This window comes from Engraulis encrasicolus, chromosome 21 (assembly GCF_034702125.1).
Source record: "Engraulis encrasicolus isolate BLACKSEA-1 chromosome 21, IST_EnEncr_1.0, whole genome shotgun sequence".
In the NCBI taxonomy this organism is placed as follows: domain Eukaryota; kingdom Metazoa; phylum Chordata; class Actinopteri; order Clupeiformes; family Engraulidae; genus Engraulis; species Engraulis encrasicolus.
Genome location: NC_085877.1, coordinates 39,173,989 through 39,198,058, shown reverse-complemented (window position 1 = coordinate 39,198,058; position 24,070 = coordinate 39,173,989). Strand labels below are relative to the sequence as shown.

General features: G+C 42.0%; 2 protein-coding genes across 2 annotated transcripts; one reads left to right on the top strand and one right to left on the bottom strand.

The window, feature by feature from the left end:
- Window positions 1-1,489: 1,489 nt before the first annotated feature.
- On the top strand, window positions 1,490-12,172 carry ponzr6 (plac8 onzin related protein 6). Its single transcript, XM_063186896.1, has 3 exons — window positions 1,490-1,622; window positions 4,182-4,390; window positions 11,975-12,172. The coding sequence occupies exons 1-3, from the start codon at window positions 1,490-1,492 to the stop codon at window positions 12,170-12,172; spliced, it is 540 nt and encodes a 179-aa protein (XP_063042966.1).
- Window positions 12,173-18,877: 6,705 nt separating this feature from the next.
- Window positions 18,878-23,754, bottom strand: tifa (TRAF interacting protein with forkhead associated domain). Its single transcript, XM_063187504.1, has 3 exons — window positions 23,630-23,754; window positions 20,744-21,033; window positions 18,878-20,447 (listed from the first exon to the last, which is right to left on the bottom strand). The coding sequence occupies exons 2-3, from the start codon at window positions 20,957-20,959 to the stop codon at window positions 20,019-20,021; spliced, it is 645 nt and encodes a 214-aa protein (XP_063043574.1). The 5' UTR covers window positions 20,960-21,033; window positions 23,630-23,754; the 3' UTR covers window positions 18,878-20,018.
- Window positions 23,755-24,070: the final 316 nt, after the last annotated feature.

Genomic DNA, 24,070 nt, shown 5'->3' with positions numbered 1-24,070 from the left:
GAGCATGTGCTATATAAGTAATTTGATTGGTCTGATTGATTGATGCTTTTTTGTGATGGCATCAGGATAGACGGTTTAAAGCTCTGTAAACACACACGCTCTGTGTGTGTGTGTGCGTATGTATGTGTGCGCGTGTATGTGTGCACATGTATGTGGAGCTGACAGGATCGAATATGCGCATAATGTGCAGCTGCACATGCATACTGAAAAATTAAAGCGCTAATGAGTGTATGAATATTTCTAAACACTTTTAAATGAGTGGCATATTACCCTTCCTACACTGAGAGCAGAGCTCTCAAAAGTAAAAGTATAACTAAAACGAGATCCAGCCACAGTAATGCACCTGATCAAATTTGTGGGGTTTCTTTGTAGACTCTTTTTTTGTTTGTGTTTTTCAAAGTTTTTTTTCAGTAACACTGTCTATGTACCTCAGTGGAATAACAGGTCAAAATGCTGTACAGAGTCAAACTAAAAGACAAGTTAACCAATCAAAAATTGCTAAAAGCAAGACATGGTCAAACATAAAATAGGCCTACAGTACATAAAAGCATTCCAATAGACCAATAACGACATAGAGAACCTACATAGTGGCAAAATGCGGCCTGAACAGGACACGTATTAGCAAGAGGACTTGAAGAGTTCAGATGCAAACCCCCCTAACTCCATTTCTAAAGACCTGCACTTCTATATTTTTTAGAGAACCCCATTGTTGGTTTGGTTTACATCCATATAGGCTACTTGATAATACTTATAAATAGTTATATTACTGTACATAAATAAAATTAAAAATATGCAATTTTGATAGCTTTGTATTAGATAAAAATGATTTTAAGATTATTTTCTGAAAAGGCACTAGGGGGGGGTTGCATCTGAACTCTTCACTTGGACTTAATGCAACATGACGACATGCTGTAGGATCAGAATGCTCAGTTCAAATCAATGATTCTTTTTTTTCTATTTTCTTTTTTGTTTTGTTTTACCTTACAAGCAAACGATTCATCAATTCTCTTATGGACAAATCAATTAATTGTATCGCCGGCTGTAGGATCAATGCATCGATATACAAAATGATTCTTATTTACACGCCTATAGTGTGATGTATGGCGGTAGCACTGCAGTCCACAATAGGGCTGGGCGATATGGAAAGAAACCAATATCATGATATGGATTACTTTATATCACGATAACGATATATATCACAATATAGCACAATTACATACTTTTTCAGTTATTCTCTTCATTTGCTCTTTATTTTTGAATGTGGCAAAACAACCTTTCTTTAAAATGGATCTTTTTATTGTTATTTTTACAGTTACATGAACTTATAGTGTGTATTGTGACAACATGAAATGTAATTAAATGATAGTAATTTTATCAATTTTATACAATTGAATATCACGATATAAACGATATAGGAGAAAGGTCACGATATACACTTTTATATCACGATAACGATATATATCGTCATATTGCCCAGCCCTAGTCCACAATGATGATGCAGCCAGCAGTGACGATGCAGCCGGCGGTGACTGTGCAGCCGGCCCCCTACAGCCCGCCACCGACCCCGAGAATGGAGCCCTGGGGCAGCGCCATCTTCGACTGCTTTGAGAACATGAGTGTCTGTACGTGTCCCGCCTTTCCCTCCTGATGTTGTTATATACTGTACAACACAGTCTCCCCACAAGTAGTCAATTTCTGACTACCTCTGACCAGACTGCATTTTCTGACCTCTTGGGTATACCTTCCACATCTCATGTTGACTATGCAGCCTTAAAGGGACACTGTGCAGGAAATGGTCAAAAAAGGTACTGCAACTATCCTGCTCATTGAAACTGGGCTACCCATTGCCAAATTTGATATTTACATGAAAGTTTACTAAGTAATAAACAAATATTTTCTAGTATGGTCCAAGAAGCGTCATTTTTGCAGCTAAAATTTGGTATTTTTGGAAAATCAAAATGGCGGACCATGGAGAAGATCCCCCTTTTCATGAAGAGTGCAATTTTTCCAGATATAATGAATACTTAGAATTTGATGCTGGTGGTAAGTATTCATGAAAAAGGTAACATTAGTGAATGGGCAGCATGAATTCTGGAAATAAACAACTAAAAATCTCACACAGTGTCCCTTTAACCTAAACCTATTCCTAAATCTCACACAGTGTCCCTTTAAAGGGACAGTTTGGTCAATTTCAACATGCAGTTGTAATGCTCACACTACCCTGGACTTGTCAGTGCCTGAGATTTTTTTTTCTTCTTCTTCAGCCGTTTCCGAGATCCTGGTCATTGTAATGGGGGCAGCTCTTTGTTTACATTTCAAAAAAACATTTTTATTTATTCCCAAAAACATCCAAAAGGTTATAAAACATCAGCAGACAACTAGCAAACAGCAGTACCTTTTGGGAAAATATTTGGAGTTGGCCTATGTTTCATTTTTTAAAAATGTAAGCAAACGCTGCCCCCATTAGAATTGCTCATATCTCGGAAAGGGCTGAGCCGAAAAATGTGGCATCACCAGGTACTGACAAGACAAGGGTAGCGTGAGCAATATAACTGCATGTTGAAATTGACCAAACTGTCCCTTTAACCTAAACCTATTCCTAAATCTCATACAATGTCCCATTAACCTAAACCTATTCCTAAATCTCACACAGTGTCCCTTTAACCTATCCTATTCCTAAATCTAACCTCAATGGCGTTATGCTGCCACAAATAAGTGTGCTGTCACATTTTTTCTCTCCAAAGGAACGTCAAAAATTGCAGTCTGTAGTCAGATATTGTTGGGGTGAGACAGTGTAGTTATATATTGCATGATATTAACAGCCCTTTCTCATATTGTTTCATTTTGTATTATACTGTATGTGCAGTGCTAATGTATGAAAAAAGTTTAGGCCCCCATTTGGAAAAATGAATATCTCTTGTTGAGCTTTTGAAGCAGCAAGCTAATTTCAAAATACTTTTATGTGAAAGAGAATAATGTCCATTCGACATGTTCTGAATAGAAAAATTGGGAACAACTCAGTTGTACCAGATTGTTGGGACTTGTCTATAGCAAGTATCCATACACCATTGGACCAGAAGGGAGCTCCATTTCCGATTAATGGAATACCTTCTTTGGAGTGCCCAATTTTATGCACATAGCTATTTTTTTTTAATCCACATTTAATTTGTTTCTGTTGCACCTATTCAAATGTTTTCGCTATAAGTTTCTCTTTCTCTATGGTTAACATATGTTGAAATGAAGTTGCTGCTTTAGAAGCTCAACCAGAGATAAACCAGTGTAAGCCTATTTTATATTTTTCCCAAAAGGCTGGCCAAATGTTCTCATATCACTGTATAGTATTCGTTATGGTGTTACATTCACATACAGTCAATCCGGAAAGTATTCACAGCGCTTCACTTTTTGTCACATTTTATTATCTTACACCCTTGTTCAAAATGCTAAAAATGAATCTCTGTTGTCAAAATCCTACACAAATTATTCCATTATGACCATGTGAAAATCAAGTTTTCTTGACAGTCTTGAAAATGTATAAAAAATAAAAAACAAAGAAATCATATTTACAAAAGTATTCACACTTTGCTTAATACTTAGTAGAACCATCTTGAAAACTTGATTTTCACATGGTCATAATGGAATAATTTGTGTAGGATTTTGACAACAGAGATTCATTTGTAGTATTTGGAATAAGGCTGTAAGATAATAAAATGTGAAAAAAGTGAAGCGCTGTGAATACTTTCTGGATTGACTGTATGGACTGCACACCTTTATGAAAATACATAGAACAGGCTCCTCCATTTCATTTCACTACCGTCTTGTGAATCATTGTGCTTTAAAACAAAAAAAACTTGCTGTGTACATGTGTGTTTGTCTGTGTGTGTCTCTGTGTGTGTGTGCGCGAGTGCGAGTGTGTGTGTGTGTGTGTGTGTGTGTGTGTGTGAGAGAGAGAGAGAGAGAGAGAGAGAGAGAGAGAGAGAGAGAGAGAGAGAGAGAGAGAGAGAGAGAGAGAGAGAGAGAGAGAGAGAGAGAGAGAGAGAGAGAGAGAGTAAGATTCCTGCCTTGGGCTGAATGTATGCAAGAGTGTGCTATATATGTGGTTAATATATGTGTAATGATGTGTGTTAATACCTGTGTGTAATGTCTTCTGTATTGATGTATATATAATACCTTTCTATTCTCAGGTTGCCTTGGGTTCTGGTGTCCCAGTTGCCTGATGTGTAGCACGTCTCAGGAGATGGAGGAGGGCTTCTTACTCCCCCTAGTGGACGTAGGGTGTCCTACGATGGCCATGGGCACCTGCATCCCCGGGTTCCTCGTCTGCCTCCCCCTGACCATCTCGCCCATAGCCCTGGCACTCAGGGTGGCCATGAGGGAGAGATATCACATTAAAGTAAGGAATTATAGCTAGCCTACTGTATATAGCAGACGTTTGTATATGTGTGCGTTGTAAGTAATTTTGTATACCTGTAGATGCCCTGCCTTGTATCCTAGTTCGCACCTATTGTCTTGTCCCTCTCTGTTTGAAATAGGGAGATACAGAAAGGAATTGTGTACGATATTATGTTTCAGATCTGTGTAATAAGGCGCAGATCTGAAGTGTGTGGATTCGTTCTTTTTTACTTATTTGTGTGCGTAATGCATTATGTTCTCTATAGATAGGCCTACTGTATATAACATATGCCCAATGCTGGGGTGAATTTCTCAAAACCAAAGTTGCTTACTACATTAGCTACTTTGTTTTTTTCAATGAATTTTCCCATTGGCAACTACTGAAGTTGCTAACAGGCTAACAACCTCTCTTTTGAGAAACTCAACCCTGCTGTGTCCCTCACACCCTAGCCATGTCCTTGAGCAGGCGTGGGGAGCCTATGTCTCGAGGGCCGTGTACGGACCCTTGAGGTCATCTTATCCGGCCCACGAGATCATTTTAATGTTATAGCTTCGCATGAAATATGACACGTTTTGAAAAAAAAAATCTTGTGGGGTGGGGGAAGGTGGAGTCTGCTGTAAAAAGGTGGCTGCCTTCAATAAAGGTCTAAAGCGCAGAGGGAAATACTGGTTTGTGTAGCACGGCCCTTGGATGACTTTTGTGTCCCTTGGACGAATTTGAAGCCATTTATCATGAAGGAATACCAGTATTTTAGTTTCGCTTCAAAACTATTACTCTTCGTTAAAGTGGTACATGAAAAATGACGTTGTACCCACTGTCATTGAAGTGTCCCCCGGTATATAATGACTCCTGTTTCCATTGTGTCAGTAAGCAAACGAGACAGAAATACATGACTAGGAGAATTGCTGGAGAGTGGGGGCAATTAGTGGGGGCACTAAGCCATCGCATAGTTCGCTTATACCTCGGGCCGGCCCTGCTCAGCGAACTGAACTGGTGTCATTGCCACACGCTCCATCAAGCCCTTGGAAGTGCTAAATTGATTGGATCTGAATATAAATTGAAACTATAGTGTGTATGGGAAGACTAAAAGAAATGCGACGTGAACCTTTGTGCAGCATCCCTCATGCTAGTACACAAGGGAGGACATGTGCTGTATAAGGGTGTACATGTGCCTTATAGCGTAAATCCTACAGACAAATACACACATGCACGCACGCACACACACACACACACACACACACACACACACACACACACACACACACACACACACACACACACACACACACACACACACACACACACATTTCCATTTAGTTTAGACGCCTTCAATTTCCGCTTTCAAAAAATCCACCCACCAGAATTTCTTCATGTCGGAGTTCATATTTGATGTGGTTGCAACTTTCATTTATAGTTACAGTTCCTCTGGCATGTGTTTTTGTGTCTCTGTGTGAGTTTTAACTGTTTACAGTCCGTTTGTTGTCTCACAAATGTTAATGAGGGTAGGCCTGGCCTAGTGGTTAAGTATATGAAGGGTTCAGATGCAAAAAACCCTAAGTGCCATTTCAGAAAATAATCTTAATTAATTTTTATTTAATACAAAGTTATCAAAATTGCATATGTTTTTATTTTATTTATGTAATATAACTATTTATATGTATTGTCAAGTACATGAATGTAAACCAAACCAACAATGGGGTTCTCTAAAAATATAGAAGTGCAGGTCTTCAGAAATGGAGTTAGGGGGTTTTGCATCTGAACTCTTCACATGGGCTTTATATCAGAGGGTTGTAGGTTTGAATCCTACCCTTCCACTCCCTATCTTACTGTGAGGTGCCCTTGAGCAAGGCATCTAACCCCACACTGCTCTGGGGACTGTAACCAATGCCCTGTACTTAAAATAACTAAGTCGCTTTCGATTTTTCAAAAAGCATCTGCTAAGAGCAGATCTCTCTCTCTCTCTCTCTCTCTCTCTCTCTCTCTCTCTCTCTCTCTCTCTCTCTCTCTCTCTCTCTCTCTCTCTCTCTCTCTCTCTCTCTCTCTCTGGTAAAGGCCAATATGTAAGGTGTTATTCAAGACTGTTGTAAAATAATACAATACAAATGGGCCTATGGTAATATTTCTCTAAACTTCTTTTATGCAACTGCAAACCATTCCACAACTGTAACAACATGCACTTAAAGACAGCTAGACAGCAAATAGAATTAGAACGCAAATAGAAATTGAAAAAGAAAAAAAGAGAAATATCAATACAAGTGGAACAAAAAAAACAAATAGGCCTAAAAAAAGCAGAACAATGTCATTACCGTGTGTTGAGGCAACAGGAAAGTAAAATCAGTGAAAGGATTCAGCAGGGGGTTGCACAAGCTTGAGTATATATCTCTGGATTGATTTGTTCCCCTTTTTTGTTCAATTGTAGTTCCTCAGAAATGGACACCCCATAGAAAGGCTTTCTATAAGAACTGACTTGCCCATACTAAAAAAGAAAAATATGTGACGCTTAAGTGATTCAATGGCTGTACAATTACATCGATAGATGGCTACACAATGCCGAAGTTTGTTGTGTGTATGGACAAGCACACAAACACATGTTCAGTATATGAATTACAGTATTCTGAAATATTTATATTCTATATATTTTTTGTAGGTTCTAGTGTGGGTGGCAATTTTTATGTGTTTATTTTGTTTGTTGGTTAGTTTGTTTTGACAAGCCCAGTTTCATTCATTTACAAAGCGGATTCCAAAAAAGTTGGGACACTTTGTATTTTGTGAATAAAATAAAAATGCTGGCATTTTCAAAACATCTAATATGTTAATAATGTAGAGCATTATGTACAGACAACATATCAGTTGTTAAAGTCGAGCAGAATTATTGTTTTGAGGTAATTATGTGATCATTTAAAATTTGACCCATGCAACAAATCTCAAAAAAGTTGGGACAGAGCCAAAACATGTTGTAATAGTTGGATAATTCTAAAAATAACACAAGGAAGAATATTTAAAAAATAACTATATTGACTGCCAACATTAATGCACAACTAAAATACCATCACAGAAAGGCTGTGGCACTCAGCAGCGAAGATTTTGAGGGACTAATTACTTATCTATTACACAGAAAGATTGAATTATCAAAATTGCAGGCATATAAGGCCTATTTCTGTAATATAGAGTTCTGTGTAATCATTGCATGAGTTATGAGATCATGACATACTCGTGGTCAATAAGCAAACTATGACACTCCAACAATGACAGCTCTCGAAAAAATGATCATAAACACAACACTTGATTAATGCACATGATGCACACATTAAACAGTGTTGCATGCGGAAAAGCTCATTCTATGAACCTAGGAGACATGTGGAACTGTCCTCTGATTACAGGATGGAAAATATTTAATCCTTTTTGAAAATTATGGAGTCATGCACCCTCCAGGTTATATAGAAAATGAATACTTCAGCTTGATTTAGTGGTCAGTCTGAAAGACAGCATATACGATGGTAAGGGGTGCAGAGGTGACTTGGTTAGGGTCTTCTTACTCATGTAGAGCATTAAAATGAATGTTGAATGATACATACAGACTTTAAACAGCAAACATGGCTACCAAGGCATTATATTTTGGAGCACCGCCTTTAGATATTGTCCCCTAATGGTGGCAAATTTAAATCTCTACTATGTTCCAATAGTGTGGTTCCATCATAAGAGTAAACAGGTCACAAAATTGTTTTCTTGCAGTCAGGATATTGCCCATATTAAGCATAACAAAAAGGTAAACAAGTTGAAGAACACACCTATCAGTTGAGCTGCTGACATCATGTCTCGCACATCAAAATGTCTAATTTTCGTATAAAATTATGCCATCAGTCAAAGTATTTAACTGTTCAGTCTCATCCCTTGTGTTGTGTTTAGTCTTATCTAATATAAAATGCATTTTATTGGCCCTGTCCCAACTTTTTTGGGATTTGTTGCAAGGGTGAAATTTTAAATGATCACATAATTCCTCAAAACAATAATTCTGCTTCACTTTAACAACTGATTTGTTGTCTGTACATAATGTTCTACCTTGTTAACATATTGAATGTTTTGAAAATGCCAGCTTTTTTATTTTATTCACAAAATACAAAGTGTCCTTTTTTGGAATCCGCTTTGTAAAAAGAGTAGCCTATGTAATTTTGGTTCTTCTTGCGAATACTTACTAATGAACTAATGTTCATTACTTTGGCCAAATTATAATAACATTTGCAGCCAATGATGTCTATGACTTGTCGTTCAAAATGGCAGACACGAACCATAAGACCTATTCGTGTATGAAAAGTGCACAAGTCATAAACTTGGAAGTTGAGGGTTGTGCTAAATGCATTTTTTTGTGAATGAGCAGCATACATTTTGAAAATAAGCTACTATAACCTATTCTAACTTTTAACCCCTTAAGACGCGGCTTTATGACTTTGTTGTTACCAGTATGGTAATGACCAAGTCGTGGTGCATTACTAAAAGGCCTGGGTTGTGTCCTAGTATTGCAGTGCTATGATAGTTACATTTCAATGACTATTACAGCATGCCACTGGAGGTACGGCGCGCATTAAGGGGCTACATTGTTGCAGCTGTGTGTGTAGACGCCACAAAGGTTGTGTCATATACCCACTGAGATCAATAAAGCCCAGTTAGCTAGACTGATAAGGGGCGCAGCTGCGGCACGTTTCTATCTTGTGCTTATCTACCTGCCTCATATCTGTCTACTACCGGCCTGCACCTGAATCCAGGCGGACGTTTGCACAGGGACATGTGGATTATAATGGCATGACCGGTTCTAGTCCATTTGGTGCCCTATAGGGCAGGGTAAGCGGTTAGGGCGTCAGACTTGTAGGCCAAAGGTTGCCATTTCGACTCCCGACCCGCCTGATTACTGGGGGTAGAAATTAAGCAATACTCTCCCCCATCCTCCTCCATGACTGAGGTACCCTAAGCATGGATATCGTCACGCCAGACTGCTCCCTGGCGCCATTGGGCGCCGCCCGCTTGCACCGGTGAGGCATAAATGCAATTTTGTTGTGTGCAGTGTGCAGTGAACACTTGTGTACTGTGGAGTGCCGTGTCACAATGACAATGCGAGTTGGAGTTTCCCAGTTGGGCTTTCACCTCGCTTTCACTTCCTATAGGCGGGTGACCCCTTTCCTTTTTAGGAATCGGCATCTGTAAACATAGCGGAATGAATGAATGAATGAATGAAACTTTATTGTCATTGTACAGGTACAACGAAATTGGTAAAGTGCAGATGCTCACAGTGCTTAAAAATCAACAAAGAAACCTATAACTTATATATAATGTATAAAAATAATTAAGATTTAATAATAATAATATAGTAATACATCTGGCCGAGCCCACCTGGTCTGGTATCTACATATACAGTACAGTAGGCCTACGTACTTAGCTAGTAGGCTACCCATGAATGACCATTTTCAATGTTAAGTTATATGGGTAACACTTTACTTGACTGTAGCGTCAAAAGTATGTTGTATGAATGTCATAACAGTGTCGTAACGCAGTCATGCATGTGTCATGAACATTATTTCAAAGTCATAAACATTTTATGACTTTATCATTAAGTGACATTTGGTTTTGGTAAAGACAGTCCAAACAATGACACATTTTCATCACCATAAAACCTTTATGACATTGACATCATGTGTATGACTTGCTTTGACACTAAGATGACACTGATATGGCATACTATGATGCCGGCGTCAAATACAGTTTAACCATTAATGCGTTATGTCACTCAGCATTCTCATTCTGTGGGACTTTCAGGCATTACTGCCGCCGGCCCCCAAGACATTTGCCGCCCTAGGCTACCACCTTGTCGGCCCATGCCTAGCACCGACACTGTTTAATGTGTAATCTACTCAGGGCAGGCTCGATCAGCTCATATATGACCCATAGAGACTGATCCAGGGTCTGTTTGCTATTTGCATATTTTCTTTTCCTGCTTTCCTTCCTCTACGCCCACCCCCTCCCCCCTCCCCCAAACACACACACACACACACGCACACATACGCACGCACACCCCCCCCCCCCCCAAGCACACACACACACAACCACATAGGCTACACATACACACATGCATACACAGACACAGACACAGACACAGACACAGACACACACACACACACACACACACACACACACACACACACACACACACACACACACACACACACACGTTCCCATCCATGTCACCCCTTCTCTTACCACCTTCTACTACAACTCTAGAGAGGTAGTGGCATCTTTGGTAGTGTTGTCCAAACTACACTATTGTCATGGGGCAGCCGTGGTGTAATGGTTAAGGAGTTGGACTGTAGAACACAGGGTTGCAGGTTCAATCCCCACCCTCACCAATTCCTTCCTCCCTCCTTAGCTGAGGTGCCCTTGAGCAGTGTTTCTCAAACTTTGTTTAGGCGAGGCACCCTTTCAAATCATGACAAATTTCAAGGCACCCCAAACCAACAAGCCGTAACATGGCATTGCTTCCGATACCACACAAGCTTAGAAAAGTAACACATTCGGAGACGTCACATGACCTACGTTCGAAGTTGCAGCTGACTGGGGCGACCTTTATTTTCTTTATTGTGCGTAAATGGCAGATGAAAGAGTCCACTGACTAGCATTAACTTTTTTTTATTAACAAATACGTATTGCATTACATAGGCCTAATTTATTTATCAGCCATGTTTCCGCAGCACCTCTGAGGGGGGCCCGCGGCACCCCTGTTGAGAAACACTGCCCTTGAGCAAGGCACCTAACCCGTCATTGCTCCAGGGACTGTCACCAACATCTTGTAATATCTATAAGTCTTTAGATTCGGGTTATGCAATGTAATGTAATGTAATGTAATGTAGGCCTACTCTGAAACCAAATAGACTTTAAAATGTTAAAATTGGCCCTGCCGTGGCTCAGGCGGTAGGGCACTGCACTGCCGTGTCGGAGACCCGGTTTCGATTCCGACCAATGATACAGGTCGGTGATTCCGACCCAAGGTCATTAACCGATCTTCCCCCGTCTCTCTCTCCCACTCGCTTCATGTCACCATCTCAAACTGTCCTGTCATACAGGCATAAAGGCACCTAAAAGTATTTTTATTATTTATTAAAGAGACACTGTGTGAGATTTTTAGTTTTTTATTTCCAGAATTCATGCTGCCCATTCACTAATGTTACCTTTTTCATGAATACTTACCACCAGCATCAAATTCTAAGTATTCATTATGACTGGAAAAATTGCACTTTTCATACATGAAAAGGGGGATCTTCTCCATTGTCCGCCATTTTGAATTTCCAAAAATAGCCATTTTTAGCTGCAAAAATGACTCTACTTGGACCATACTAGAAAATATTTGTTTATTACTTACAAGACTTTCATGTAAACATCAAATTTGGCAATTGGCAGCCTAGTTTCAATGAGCAGCATAGTTGCAGTATCCTTTTTGACCATTTCCTGCACAGTGTCACTTTAAAGGAAATTTTAAAATTGACTCTCTGGAATTAACACAGCTTTTTTATTTTGTATATGTGTATGTCATTCCTCCTCCAGGGCTCCGTGGCTGACGACTGTCTCGTGACGACGTTCTGCAATGTGTGCTCGTGGTGTCAGATGGCTCGAGAGATCCGGCTGAGACGTCGCCCCGTCGTCAACAACACCCAGGTCACCATCGTGAACATGGCGGCGCAGTACCCCGTGGCACCAGTAGGGGCTGCAGTTCCACCCATGGTATCAGTAGTCACATCCTAGTGCAGGAGTATTCAATTAAAAGTCACTGATGGGGCCCTGCCGTGGCCAGCCATGCTGCTGACCAGGATTCGATTCCCGGCCCTGGTCCTTTGCCTCCCCGTCTCTTTCCCAATTCGCTTTCTGTCCACCTCTCACACTGTCCTATCAAATAAAGTCGAAAAAGACAAAAAAAATCTTTAAGTCACCGAGGGCCAGTTTTTCAAATTTCCTCCAGAAAAGTGGCCAAACATAGAATCTGTATAACTGCGAGCAGCACGGTGTCTGAGGTTAGGGTGCGAAACAAGCGGATAGCTTTCCAGACAGAACAGATATTGGCTTCTTCTCTATTTCTTAGTAAGAGGGTCTATTTATGACACTGTTTTAGATCAAATTTCACTCTCATGTGAATGCATGAGAGATATCCCCAACCTTGTGTTGTGTGGTGTTGGTGATCGCAAATCATGCATGGCCACAGATAGTACACATATTTGTTTTCATTTTTTTCTGACCTTAAGGGGGGGCAGAACCCTGCCATCCAAGGGCCGCATCTGGCCCCAGGGCCTCCATTTGAATAGTCCTAGTGAAAAGTAGCTCAATAGTCGATCAGGCCATATCTACACCTGTACTTTTTTCATTTGACTGACTTGCACCCTTCAGGAAACCCTGATTACAATCTTATTATTTAGTGTAAATATGCTCCACCAGAGACATACCACCATCAATAACCTTTCTGCAGGAACAGTCCACCTTATTTCAGGAAATTATTTATCTGTAGTGAAGCCCTGGTGAAATACATGGGATTTTTCCTCTCTGTGTTTATAGCCCTAGTTAGCATAGCAATACATGTCATACAAATAAAACATAATCAAATGTAGGCCTTATAAAGCATTTTAAAATTGTCGCCTCAGTGCCATGGAAGCACCAATGGTTGTGCCCACACAAAGTAACAGTGCACTCTCCTTATGCAAATTGGTCAGGCCACATCTACTTTTTGATGAAAGAAAAGCACTTGAGGTAATTTAACTCCACTTCTCTTCACTAATCCCCTTCTGCTTTTTTTCTATCCACTTTTTGTTTCACATTTATTTTGCATGGCAACAACATGATGAAGCATCTTACAGAGAGCACTGACTCAATTCTCATAACGACCAGAAAACGTGTGGCCCATATAGTCTACCATTGTCAACCTCCAAGCCATCAAGTTGATGTGTGATTTGCATTTGATTGAAATTGATTGATTTGCGTTGGTTTAACTGACATTATTGTTATTACCCAGTAATGTATTACCCTTCCCTGAGACCTTTTCCATAACCTAAACTGATATGTTCAACAGTTCAAAGTTCCATGCACAGCTCCTAGGTGCTGGTAGAAGCAGGAATGTTCAATACTTCAAAAGAAAGAAGTCTACCGCACACTTTCTTGACTTTATGTTCATTTTATTAGAGCAAACAACGCATTTCGCCTCAGTGCGTCATCAGGCTCGCCTAGGTATGCACTGAGGCGAAACGCATTGTTTGCTCTAATAAAACGAGCATAAAGTAAAGAAAGTGTGCGGTAGACTTCTTTCTTTTGAAGTGCTAAACTGGTATGTGTCGACTAGCAAACACCATTAAAGGTGCCCTGTCTAATATCTTAGTAGTTTATTTCTAGAATTCACGGTGCCCATACATAAAATACTTACCACCATCATCATATTCATTATTCATTATGACTGGGAACATTTGAAAAGGGGGAGCTTCTCCATGTCCGCCATTTTGAATTTCTGGAAATCGACATTTTAAGCTGCAAGACGTACTGTAGTTTGATCATGCTACTAAATATTAGGTTATTACTCAGTAAATGTTCATGAAAAGGTCACATTTGGCGATAGGCAGCACAGTTTCAATGAACAACATAATTGCAATACCTACGCTGGCCACCATCCTACACAGTGCACCTCTAAGGTTTGTCATGGTTAATCTATCATTATCCCAGACTCCTCCTGGTTTATCTCACTCAATTGCTTAGGACATGTTTGCCTACTTTTATTCTACATTTTCAGTCATTTGAATGGCAAGGATGGCACTCTCCCCCTTTTTTATACATTTGGTTTGAATGAGAATGATCCCACTTTGATTTCATGGCTGCTGAGTAATGGCATACTATTGTACTTTCAACGGCAGAAGTTGACTAGATATGTTATCACTACCAGAAGAAAATAAAGAATATAAATGTTCAATACTCCTCTAGATCCCATGTGTTTTAATCCCATATTCTCTTTTGTGAGACTTGTGAGACTTGTTATGGACCTCATGATAAGGCATAGTGATAAAACATGGTCATAACCACTGATAAGGGAATTTCATTCTGATATGAGACAATAAACCACTGAAACGATTTCTCGAAACATCAATGTAAGATTGACTACCCACAACAGGGAGGGGGTTCCGGTGTGTGTGTGTCTGTGTGTGTGTGTGTGTGTGTGTGTGTGTGTGTGTGTGTGTGTGTGTGTGTGTGTGTGTGTGTGTGTGTGTGTATGTGTGGTGTGTGTGTGTGCATGTGTGTGTGCATGTGTGTGCAGGGCCGGCCGGGGTGGAACCGAAAAATGGCCCGGGCATTTTTGGCATAGGCCGGCCCGGGCCCGAACACATCCACAGGTCATTTTCATACGATATCTTGACTGTCTGAATCCAGTGGTATTGATTATGGAGCAGTTGGCCTCCCCCTCTAATTTGTGGGCCAATTCCCAGGAAAACAAAAACAATAACTACAGCATTGGCCCCTGGGGACCGTTGGCCCACCGGGGAAATGCCCTGTATGCTAGATGACCAGTCCAGCCCTGTGTGTGTGTGGTGGGGGGTGATTGGGGTGTTGTCCTCATGCATTGTATACAGTATATTAGAGAGAAGGTCGTCTATTGGGGAGGAAGGCACTACCATAATGGTCCATTACAGGAGAGTCAAAGTGTGTGGATTGCTCTGAGAGTCGTTCAGGTGGTGCCTCTGTTTGTATTTGAAACATAGAAACTAGTATATGGGTCAGACAATGGCTACAGACATGAAACTGGTGCAAGCAAGGATTTTTTTTTGTTTTTTGGTGAGACACACTCATTTAGTTGCTACTCTCATCCATAACCCCGGCCCATACACAGTAGTACATGTTGTAGTGTATTTAACCCATTGTGTCCTGCAGCGACATATACGCTGCATTCAAGTTCTTGAGATTTGAGCTGTTTTATTAAATATGTGGGTATGTTAGAGCTGAATGAACACTATACTAGTGCAAAATGAAGGTTCTAGATTTTAAATGTAACTTATTTCATGTTTGTATGTGCTTTGGAGGCTGAGATATTTAGGATTTGATAGGCAGAGGGCACCCTTACCAAAAAAAGGCTTAGGTCAAAATGGCTTAACTTGTCAGGCAAGTGTCATTTTTTTCACTCATAGTGTTGGGTGTTGAATTGACATGTTAGCATTTGGGCTACTGTACTACAGTAGGGCACATATTTAGGTGTATCTTGCTGAAGGCCAACTCCAGTGATGGAGGGGGTTGTAGGAGCTAGGCCTAGTTAGTTAGGGACGGTAAGGACACAGACACGCGAATTTGCAAACTTTGTCATTCATTCCTATGACAGAGGAGAAGGCAGGCGAAGGCAGGCGAAGGCAGGCGAAGGCAGCGAAAGCAGGCGAAGGCAGGCGAAGGCAGGCGAAGGCAGGCGAAGGCAGGCGAAGGCAGGCGAAGGCAGGCGAAGGCAGGCGAAGGCAGGCGAAGGCAGGCGAAGGCAGGCGAAGGCAGGCGAAGGCAGGCGAAGGCAGGCGAAGGCAGCGAAAGCAGGCGAAGCGAAGCAAAATTATTAAAGAAAGTTTAATGTTATGCAAATGAGGAGCGAATTCGCCTGCCCAATCGCGGCCCAATCAAATCAACAACATTACTGTTCCATTCCATTTGATTCGCCGCGACGACCTGATGACGGTTGGATTTCGCCTTTCTTCGCTTCTCCCCCTATGTGTCCCTACCGTAAGTTAGTTACTCCCCCAGGGGAGATTCCAGCTCCTATGGGATTCCAAAATTAAAGTAAAACAATCCTCTTGACCTCTTGACCTGGCATGACCAACTCCCTAGCTATTAGGCCACAGCATGTGCCTGCATGTGATAATGTCTCACAGCGACATCAGGGAGCCAGGAAAGGCCAGTTTAGCAACCTTAAGGATCTTTGGTGCCCTTACGTGTTGTCCTCAAGGTAATCACAGCATGTATCTCTGCCTCCACTATGTACTATCACATTGTGTTCATCAAGTGGTCCATCAGGGGCCGCTGACAGCTTTGGCCGGGCCCAGGACAAAGTCATCTGAAAGGGCCGCCCCACTCAATACATTCAATGTAATATGAGAACCTACGTAGTTATGGGTCCCCCATGTCCCTAGGCCCGGGACAACCCCACTCAATAGGTTACATTCAATGTACTAAGGACCAAATTCTGGGCACCCCATCGCACTGGGCCCTGGATAACAAACCCCTTTGCGGCCAATTTTTGGACACAGTGTGTTCCTGCACAGACCAGACGGCATGGAGGAATGTAACCTGAGGCTGATCAGTTGGGTTAGATATTTGTATCGTCATGACTAGTGGCATACCATGCAGCATGGCGATATTGCCCATACCCAAAGCTGTGGAGTGTTTATCATGTCAGTAGACAATGACGAACGGTTCTAGGTCGAAACACGTTGGCATATCGTTTTAGTCAAAAGGAATAAAATGGTGAAATCTTGGTGCCCTGGATCTTGGTTTTGTTTTTTGGTTTCAAAACAGTTTGCTTGATAAGCATTGTAGCGGTAGCCTACATACAGTAGTTCAAGATGGCACATGAGCAGGGCCGGATTAAAATGGCCCGGGGCCCCTACAGGTTATTGTGTGGCCCCCATGAAGGGGAATTTCACAACAAATGTACATAGACAGTGTCATAATTGCAAGCTAGGAATTAAGGATAACAATGTCTATCAACTGCACCCAACACGACACATGATTTTTTCAATATTGCATCCTGTTACACTTCTGCATTTTTTCACTTTTGGACAATCAGGGGTCCCCTGGCAGGTGGGGCCCCTAGGATGAAGCCATATTTTAGCCTGTGCGTTAATCCGGACCTGCACATGAGTATAGAAAGGGGAAGCCCCTGGACTCTTAAAGCCATGCCAGCAGTCAACAGGAAGTCATCTGACTGTTTCACAGAATCTGAGCTGACTTGCACTTATTCTCAGCCAGGACCAGGGGAAGTCCGTCATTAAAAAAAGTGAATGTGAAACACACTCATGTGAAATACAGTAGTAGCACAATATGTGTGTGTGTGTGTGTGTGTGTGTGTGTGTGTGTGTGTGTGTGTGTGTGTGTGTGGGGTGCGATTTGTCAGAAATCCTCCTCTGGGGAATATGTTTTAGATTTCGAGCAATATCATGCTCGAATTATTAAATCATGTAGAAAAAGTGGAGATATCAAAACCAGAATGGGGGACAATCCCCTCCACCCCCCTACAAATCACACCCGGTGTGTGTGTGTGTGTGTGGGAGGATGTAATTGGAGAAGATGCCGAAGGTTTGGGAAAAGAAAGCAAGGTCAGACAAGAGATACACACAGTGGACGTGGTTAATCATTAGTTCACAGGTTCAAATCTCGCATTATCCATGGCTGAAGTGCCCTCGATAAAGGCTCCTTATTGCCCATTGCTGCAGGCCAGGGACTTGCGTAGACGCTTAGGCTGGGGGGTGCGCGGATTGTCTCGGGCACAGGTTAGGGGGTGCTTCAAGGAAAAAAGGTGAAGAATCACCGATTTATGTAATACAATGCAAGGCAATGCAATATAACAAAGTTAAGTTGACCTCACTAGAGGAACTCAGTTCACACAGTCAGGGCCGGACTGGCCATCTGGCATAGCTGGCATTTCCCGGTGGGCCCTGCATCCCTCGTGGGCCCCTATTCTCAGAAATGTGAGAAAACTGCCCGGTGAGTCAGTTCTGCTGATTATGAGGGGCCCCTTCAAGCCAAAAGTGCCCAGGCCCTATCTCTCCCCCAGTCCAGTCCTGCACANAGTAGAACCGTGTCTATCTGGGAGTCAGGAGGAGCTGCTTGCTTGAGTTTTTGCATATTTTAGCACATATCTGGTCATGTTTGCGTACCATAGCTTGTAAAAGGCCCCAGGGGTAAGCTAACCTGTTTGTAACACACTTGCACACACACACACACACACACACACACACACACACACACACACACACACCAATTCATTATCAGATCCTAGTAGAATTCACACCGTGAGCTCAGTTACGTATCACCTTTGTACCCCGTGATGAGGCATCATATCACGTCTGCATGGGTCTGGGTACGCTTTATTGTCTAAAACAGGTTCTGCAGGAAACTCGAGACTTTAGAGAGATTTTTACAGTACTCCAAAGAAGTTCTGAGAAGTAAGCACCACATTGACGTTTTCAGCAAGATTGAGCAGTTTCTGGTCTTACTCTTTATTCTCACATATAAAAACAACAGAATAAATATGGGAAAAAACAAACAAAAACAAGAAAGGCCAACACATTATAAAGACACTACTATACAGCACCAGGAGGGAGGTTGACAATATTCACATTTCAACACCAGCTATGGAATACAGTAGTACAGTATGTAAAAATGTCACAGTTGCAAGTTTCCTTTCCACAAAAGGTTTGCTCATCTATAAACATGGCCATATGTCTATGTCATGTCTATGTAATACAGTATGTACGAATGTCACAGTTACAAGTTTTCTTTCCATAAAAGGTTTGCTCATCTATAGACAGTCTATAACTATTTATTGGACTTCAATCAACTTGGAGTGTGGAGTAACATGATTTTGGTAACTGGTTGTGGCTTAGCCACGTTCACATATTTGTTTAAAGTGGAATAAATACTCTACCATTTCAAACACTACATAAACATATAAAAACACACTTCATTCAGAAAGCTCAAGTTTAGATCAAGGCACAGTTGGCGCAATTTGTGAAAACTAACGACGGATATCCAACATGAATGTGCATGCCATGTACTGTATGTTTCCCTGCCAGCACTTTTGCACTTTGGGTTGCCGATTTCATAACTCAACTCACTTGGGCTTCAAGTTATCCAATGAAAATCCGAAAATAAGTACCATATGTGCACTTCATCCAAAGCATCTTCCATAAGAGAACACACACAAAGCATCAGAACGTCTATGAAATGTTTTGTTCATGTATAAATTTGTTCACGACAATAATAAATAAGGTACACTTTGACATGATTTGAATATGAAGTACACTTTGACTTTCATTTTGTGATGCACCACTGTAGCCTGGCCTTTCCAGACTTAAGCGCTCCAGTAAAAAAAAAAAAAAAAAAAATCCTTCCATGTTATGTCTGGATGTTCTTGGGGGTGGTCTTGTTACCAGGCAACAAGCTGAACATACAAGTATGAGGGGCGGCGGGACAAGGGAGGCACTTTAAAGGAGATGCTTTTCTAACTTCAACATTGTTCACCCCTCCCACGACGAGGACTGGGTACTCGTTTTTTCAATATCATGACCAAAAGTTAGCGATTGAGTAAGACACACATTTCAAATTTAAATGGAGATCAAACCTCCCACCACTAATCGCTTTCCAACTGGGCAGTTTTAGACCCTCTGTATGAATGAAATGTGTATGAGGGTATGGTAACACCAGGCTAGCACCACTGCACAACACAAATACATCTAGGCTATTTATTATACCATGTTCTCTATATTTCAATCTTGGCCTTCAATGTCTGCATGTCTTATTGTGTATGTCTATTTCTATACCTGAAGTATGTATAGTATGTCTATGTCTCCATCGGAAAGTAAGAAACGTAATTTCAATTCTTCGTATGACCAGTGCAGGTTAAGAAATTCTCGTCCGATTCCGACGGTACATTGTTGGAACGAGGAACGTCCATCACCCGCAGCGTGGACGGATCATCTCCACCTGGTGTCGCAGGAGGAGAAAGTGCCAGGGCAGCAACTCCCGACTCCATCACGGCCACTCTATCGGCCGCCCCGAGCCCCATCTCCTGCGACGGCGGCACCCCTCGCCACTCGAACAGCACCTCAAAGTGGCTCTCGCAATCTCCCACCTCACGCAAGATCAGCAGCTCGTAGCGCCCGAAGCGAACCAGGGCCTTGTCGGGCAGCTCGGCTATGTTCAGATACCCGACGTCTATGCCGTTGACCTGTAGGCCCGGCTTGCGTCGGCTGAGGTTCTGGACGTTGAAGCGCATCTCGGTGCTCCCTGGGCGTCGGAAAGCCTGCAGGTAGGGGTGGGCGATAAGGCAAAAATGTCATATCACGATTTTTTTAAAACATAAAATTTCGATTTCGATTTTTTTTTTTTTATCACAATCTTCCATTGAAAAAATGTAACAAAAAAAAACCAAAACAACAACAGGTATTTTATATATTTGCAATTTGTAATTTGCAGTTAGTAAAATGTTAACACACCGATGCCACTCCGATTTCTCAACTTTGGCAGATTCAAGATGGTCTCGTACTCAATATCACGATTCACGATGTAATATCGGCATACAGTATCGCCCACCCCTACCTGCAGGGACAGCTGCTTCCGGGACACCCGGTTGTCGTTGAGGATGAACTCGCAGGCGCCGGCCGTGCGCCCCAGTCGCAGCGGGTCCTCGGCCTCTCGCCGCAGCCTCTGGTTCATGGGCAGGTTGGCGAAGAGGCTGTGTGGCTCGGGGTGGTACAGCTGCACGCGGAGGCAGGTCAGAAGCTCGTCCGTCTCAGATGACTGACACACCGCCATCTTGGTGATATTGTTGTAGTTGTCGTTGTTGATACGGGCAGCCTGCTGCTCCTTCACCTTTGCTTGCCTCTAATCTGGGAGAGAGAACGAGAGAGAGAGAGAGAGAGAGAGCACGAAAGAGCGCACCAGCAGGCATTATTTTGTGCAGGGGAGGATAGAGGGTGACCGGGCCCTACTTACTTCTAATCTGAGATAGAGAACGAGAGAGAGAGAGAGAGAGAGACAGAGAGAGAAAGAGAGAATCACGCATCAACAGACATTATTTTATGCAGAGGTTTAGGGGAGGACAAGGGGTGAGTGGGCCTAGTTGCTGCCCATCTGAGAGAGAGAGAGAGAGAGAGAGAGAGAGAGAGAGAGATACAGAAGCAGACTGTCTCAAAACATTAGTTTTAGTTTGGTTTAGTTTCCGGTTTAATGGTAAACGATTTGTTGACACTGTCAAACAACCTGTGTAAGCAGTCTGCATAGTAGCAAAAACACTGCAGTGTGTTTTTATTGCACCCCATGATGAAGGGGGGCTGGGAAGAGGGCTCGTTCGTGACGACACAACACATTCTTTCCTTTATCCTAACTCCCCCTCCTCTCTTGTGCTTGTGGCCTCATGATGACACAAGTCTGATTCCATATCTCACAATAAATACAATTCAAAGGACATTTTCTCATTTGCAATCGGGATGTTGAATGGGCAAAAGTCCCCCAATAATTGTTTGTAGCTTGGCTGACAGCGGTTTTCTCCATGAAGGCCCCGTCAGCAAAGCACATGGCCACAAGCAGAGGTGGAGGACGGGAGTTAAAGGGACAGTTTGGTCAATTTCAACATGCAGATGTAATGCTCACACTACCCTGGACTTGTCAGTGCCTGAGATTTTTTTTTCTTCTTCTTCAGCCGTTTCCGAGATCCTGGTCATTGTAATGGGGGAAGCTCTTTGTTTACATTTCAAAAAAACATTTTTATTTATTCCCAAAAACATCAGCAGACAACTAGCAAACAGCAGTACCTTTTGGGAAAATATTTGGAGTTGGCCTATGTTTCATTTTTTAAAAATGTAAACAAACGCTGCCCCCATTAGAATTGCTCATATCTCGGAAAGGGCTGAGCTGAAAAATGTGGCATCACCAGGTACTGACAAGTCAAGGGTAGCGTGAGCAATACAACTGTAAGTTATGTTGAAATTGACCAAACTGTCCCTTTAAGGCAGAGACAGTTTAGACCTTCCTATCAAAATCTCTGGTTAAGGTAACTGGGGGCCAGTCAAACTACTTCCTCCTCCTGTCCTTACCTGTGGCCTCTGGCCTGATGATCTTTTTTTTTTTTTTTTTAAATATCTTGTGTTCTACTTCTTTTTGTATTTTTTTTTGGGGGGGGGCTTTTTAATACATTTATTGTGACAGTCCAGTTGTAGAGAGAGACAGGAAATTAGCGTTGTGCGCGCGAGAGAGAGACAGGGAGGTCTCTGCAAATAACCTCAGGGCGGAATCGAACCCAGGTCGCCGGTGTAGCAGCTGAGTGCCCAGTCGATTGAGCCACGGCTGGGCCTTATTCAACAGCTGGGCCTTATTCAATGTCTTGCAAAAACAAATTGAAAAGGCCATTCTCTCATTTGCAATTGAGATGTTCAATGGGGGGAAAGCAACCCTTTAGTAACACCTGATTGATGCATACGTTTCCTCCATAGGCTTGAGTTTACAGGTTAAGAGGCTCCCTGAGAGTACTTGACCAGAGTACTGGAGCCTCTTTGATAGAGGCCAGTTGTCAGCTGATGTTACCTGCTGCATTTGAGAACCTGTGGGAAACTACCTGATAGGCCTACAAGCACATTTAGGTAATTACCTCACTCTTGGCTTTAAGGGATTTGTACAATTTTGTCGTTACATTTTTGTTTTCATTAATGGAAACGGAAACATCAATGCTTTCCACACTGACTTCTCGTATAACAAAGAAATCACAAAACCTTAAGTATTGTTTTGAGTGCAGCCTTTCCTAATTCTCTGAGTCCTGAAGTCCATTTTTAATCAGAAACCACATAAAATCAGGAAATGTTCAACTATGTGTCTAATACAATCTGTAAAAATATTCAAGTATGTGTGCCTCATACATCACACACACACACACACACACACACACACACACACACACACACACACACACACACACACAGTCTCCTAAATCAGTTCTGGAACATTTCAAAGATTCAATTTGACATTATTTGAATGAATCTATGCTGTTCTCCTATGTCTCTATATTCTGGGTCAGTCATAGCCTAGGCTAATTGACAAACATCCATCCATTCCAAACGTTAGTGGTAGGCTACAGTTAACGCATTTAGACAGCACAGCATGCTATCTCAGACAATAATACGACTAACATGGTTGTTTTTGTCATGTAGCCTATAATATTTTTTTAAAGCTTGAAAAGTTAATGACCATACATGTAGCCTCTCACAACTTACCAATGTAGAAATGGGCTTTAAGCTTCCACAGTAAAGTTTACAACAAATATAGGGCTCAGTCAGACTTTGTTAACCATTACAACAACAGCGAAAGAAAGCATGTGTGGTATGCAAGGCGTGCACTCAAAAAAGCATCCTCCACATTTGAGCATCTGGTACCCACGGCAAGAAACCTTATGTTGCTTTAAACGAAATGTCACACACTATTTCTGTTACTTACCAGTCAAGTCTACTGCTAAACTTCTGTGCTGCTTTAAGACTTCGTCTGACATACATCTCCGTAAACAAGGCAGATATGGGTGGTTCAATGGTGTGTGTGTAGTGCTCACACGGGGGAGCTGGTTACGTCAGCTTCTGACAAATTTCCCGAAAGTCCCATGTGAAGCAATAAGGCTAGAGATCCATTATAGCGTTACGTTATCGCAGCTCGACGTACTGAATGTCCCAGTGTCGACGCACTGCTACAGCTCGCGTGGCCCGGGTGCAAATCTGCAAATCTCTGGTGATGGTAGAACAAGCCTGCAGACTAGTGGCGGTGCACCAGACCGCGAGACCAGGCAAGGCAAGATGCTTTCACTCGGGAGGGGTACTGAAAATGAACAGTGTCCGCATACAGGATAAGTTGACTTTAAGTTGACTTTGTTATTTGTTTTGCTTCCCT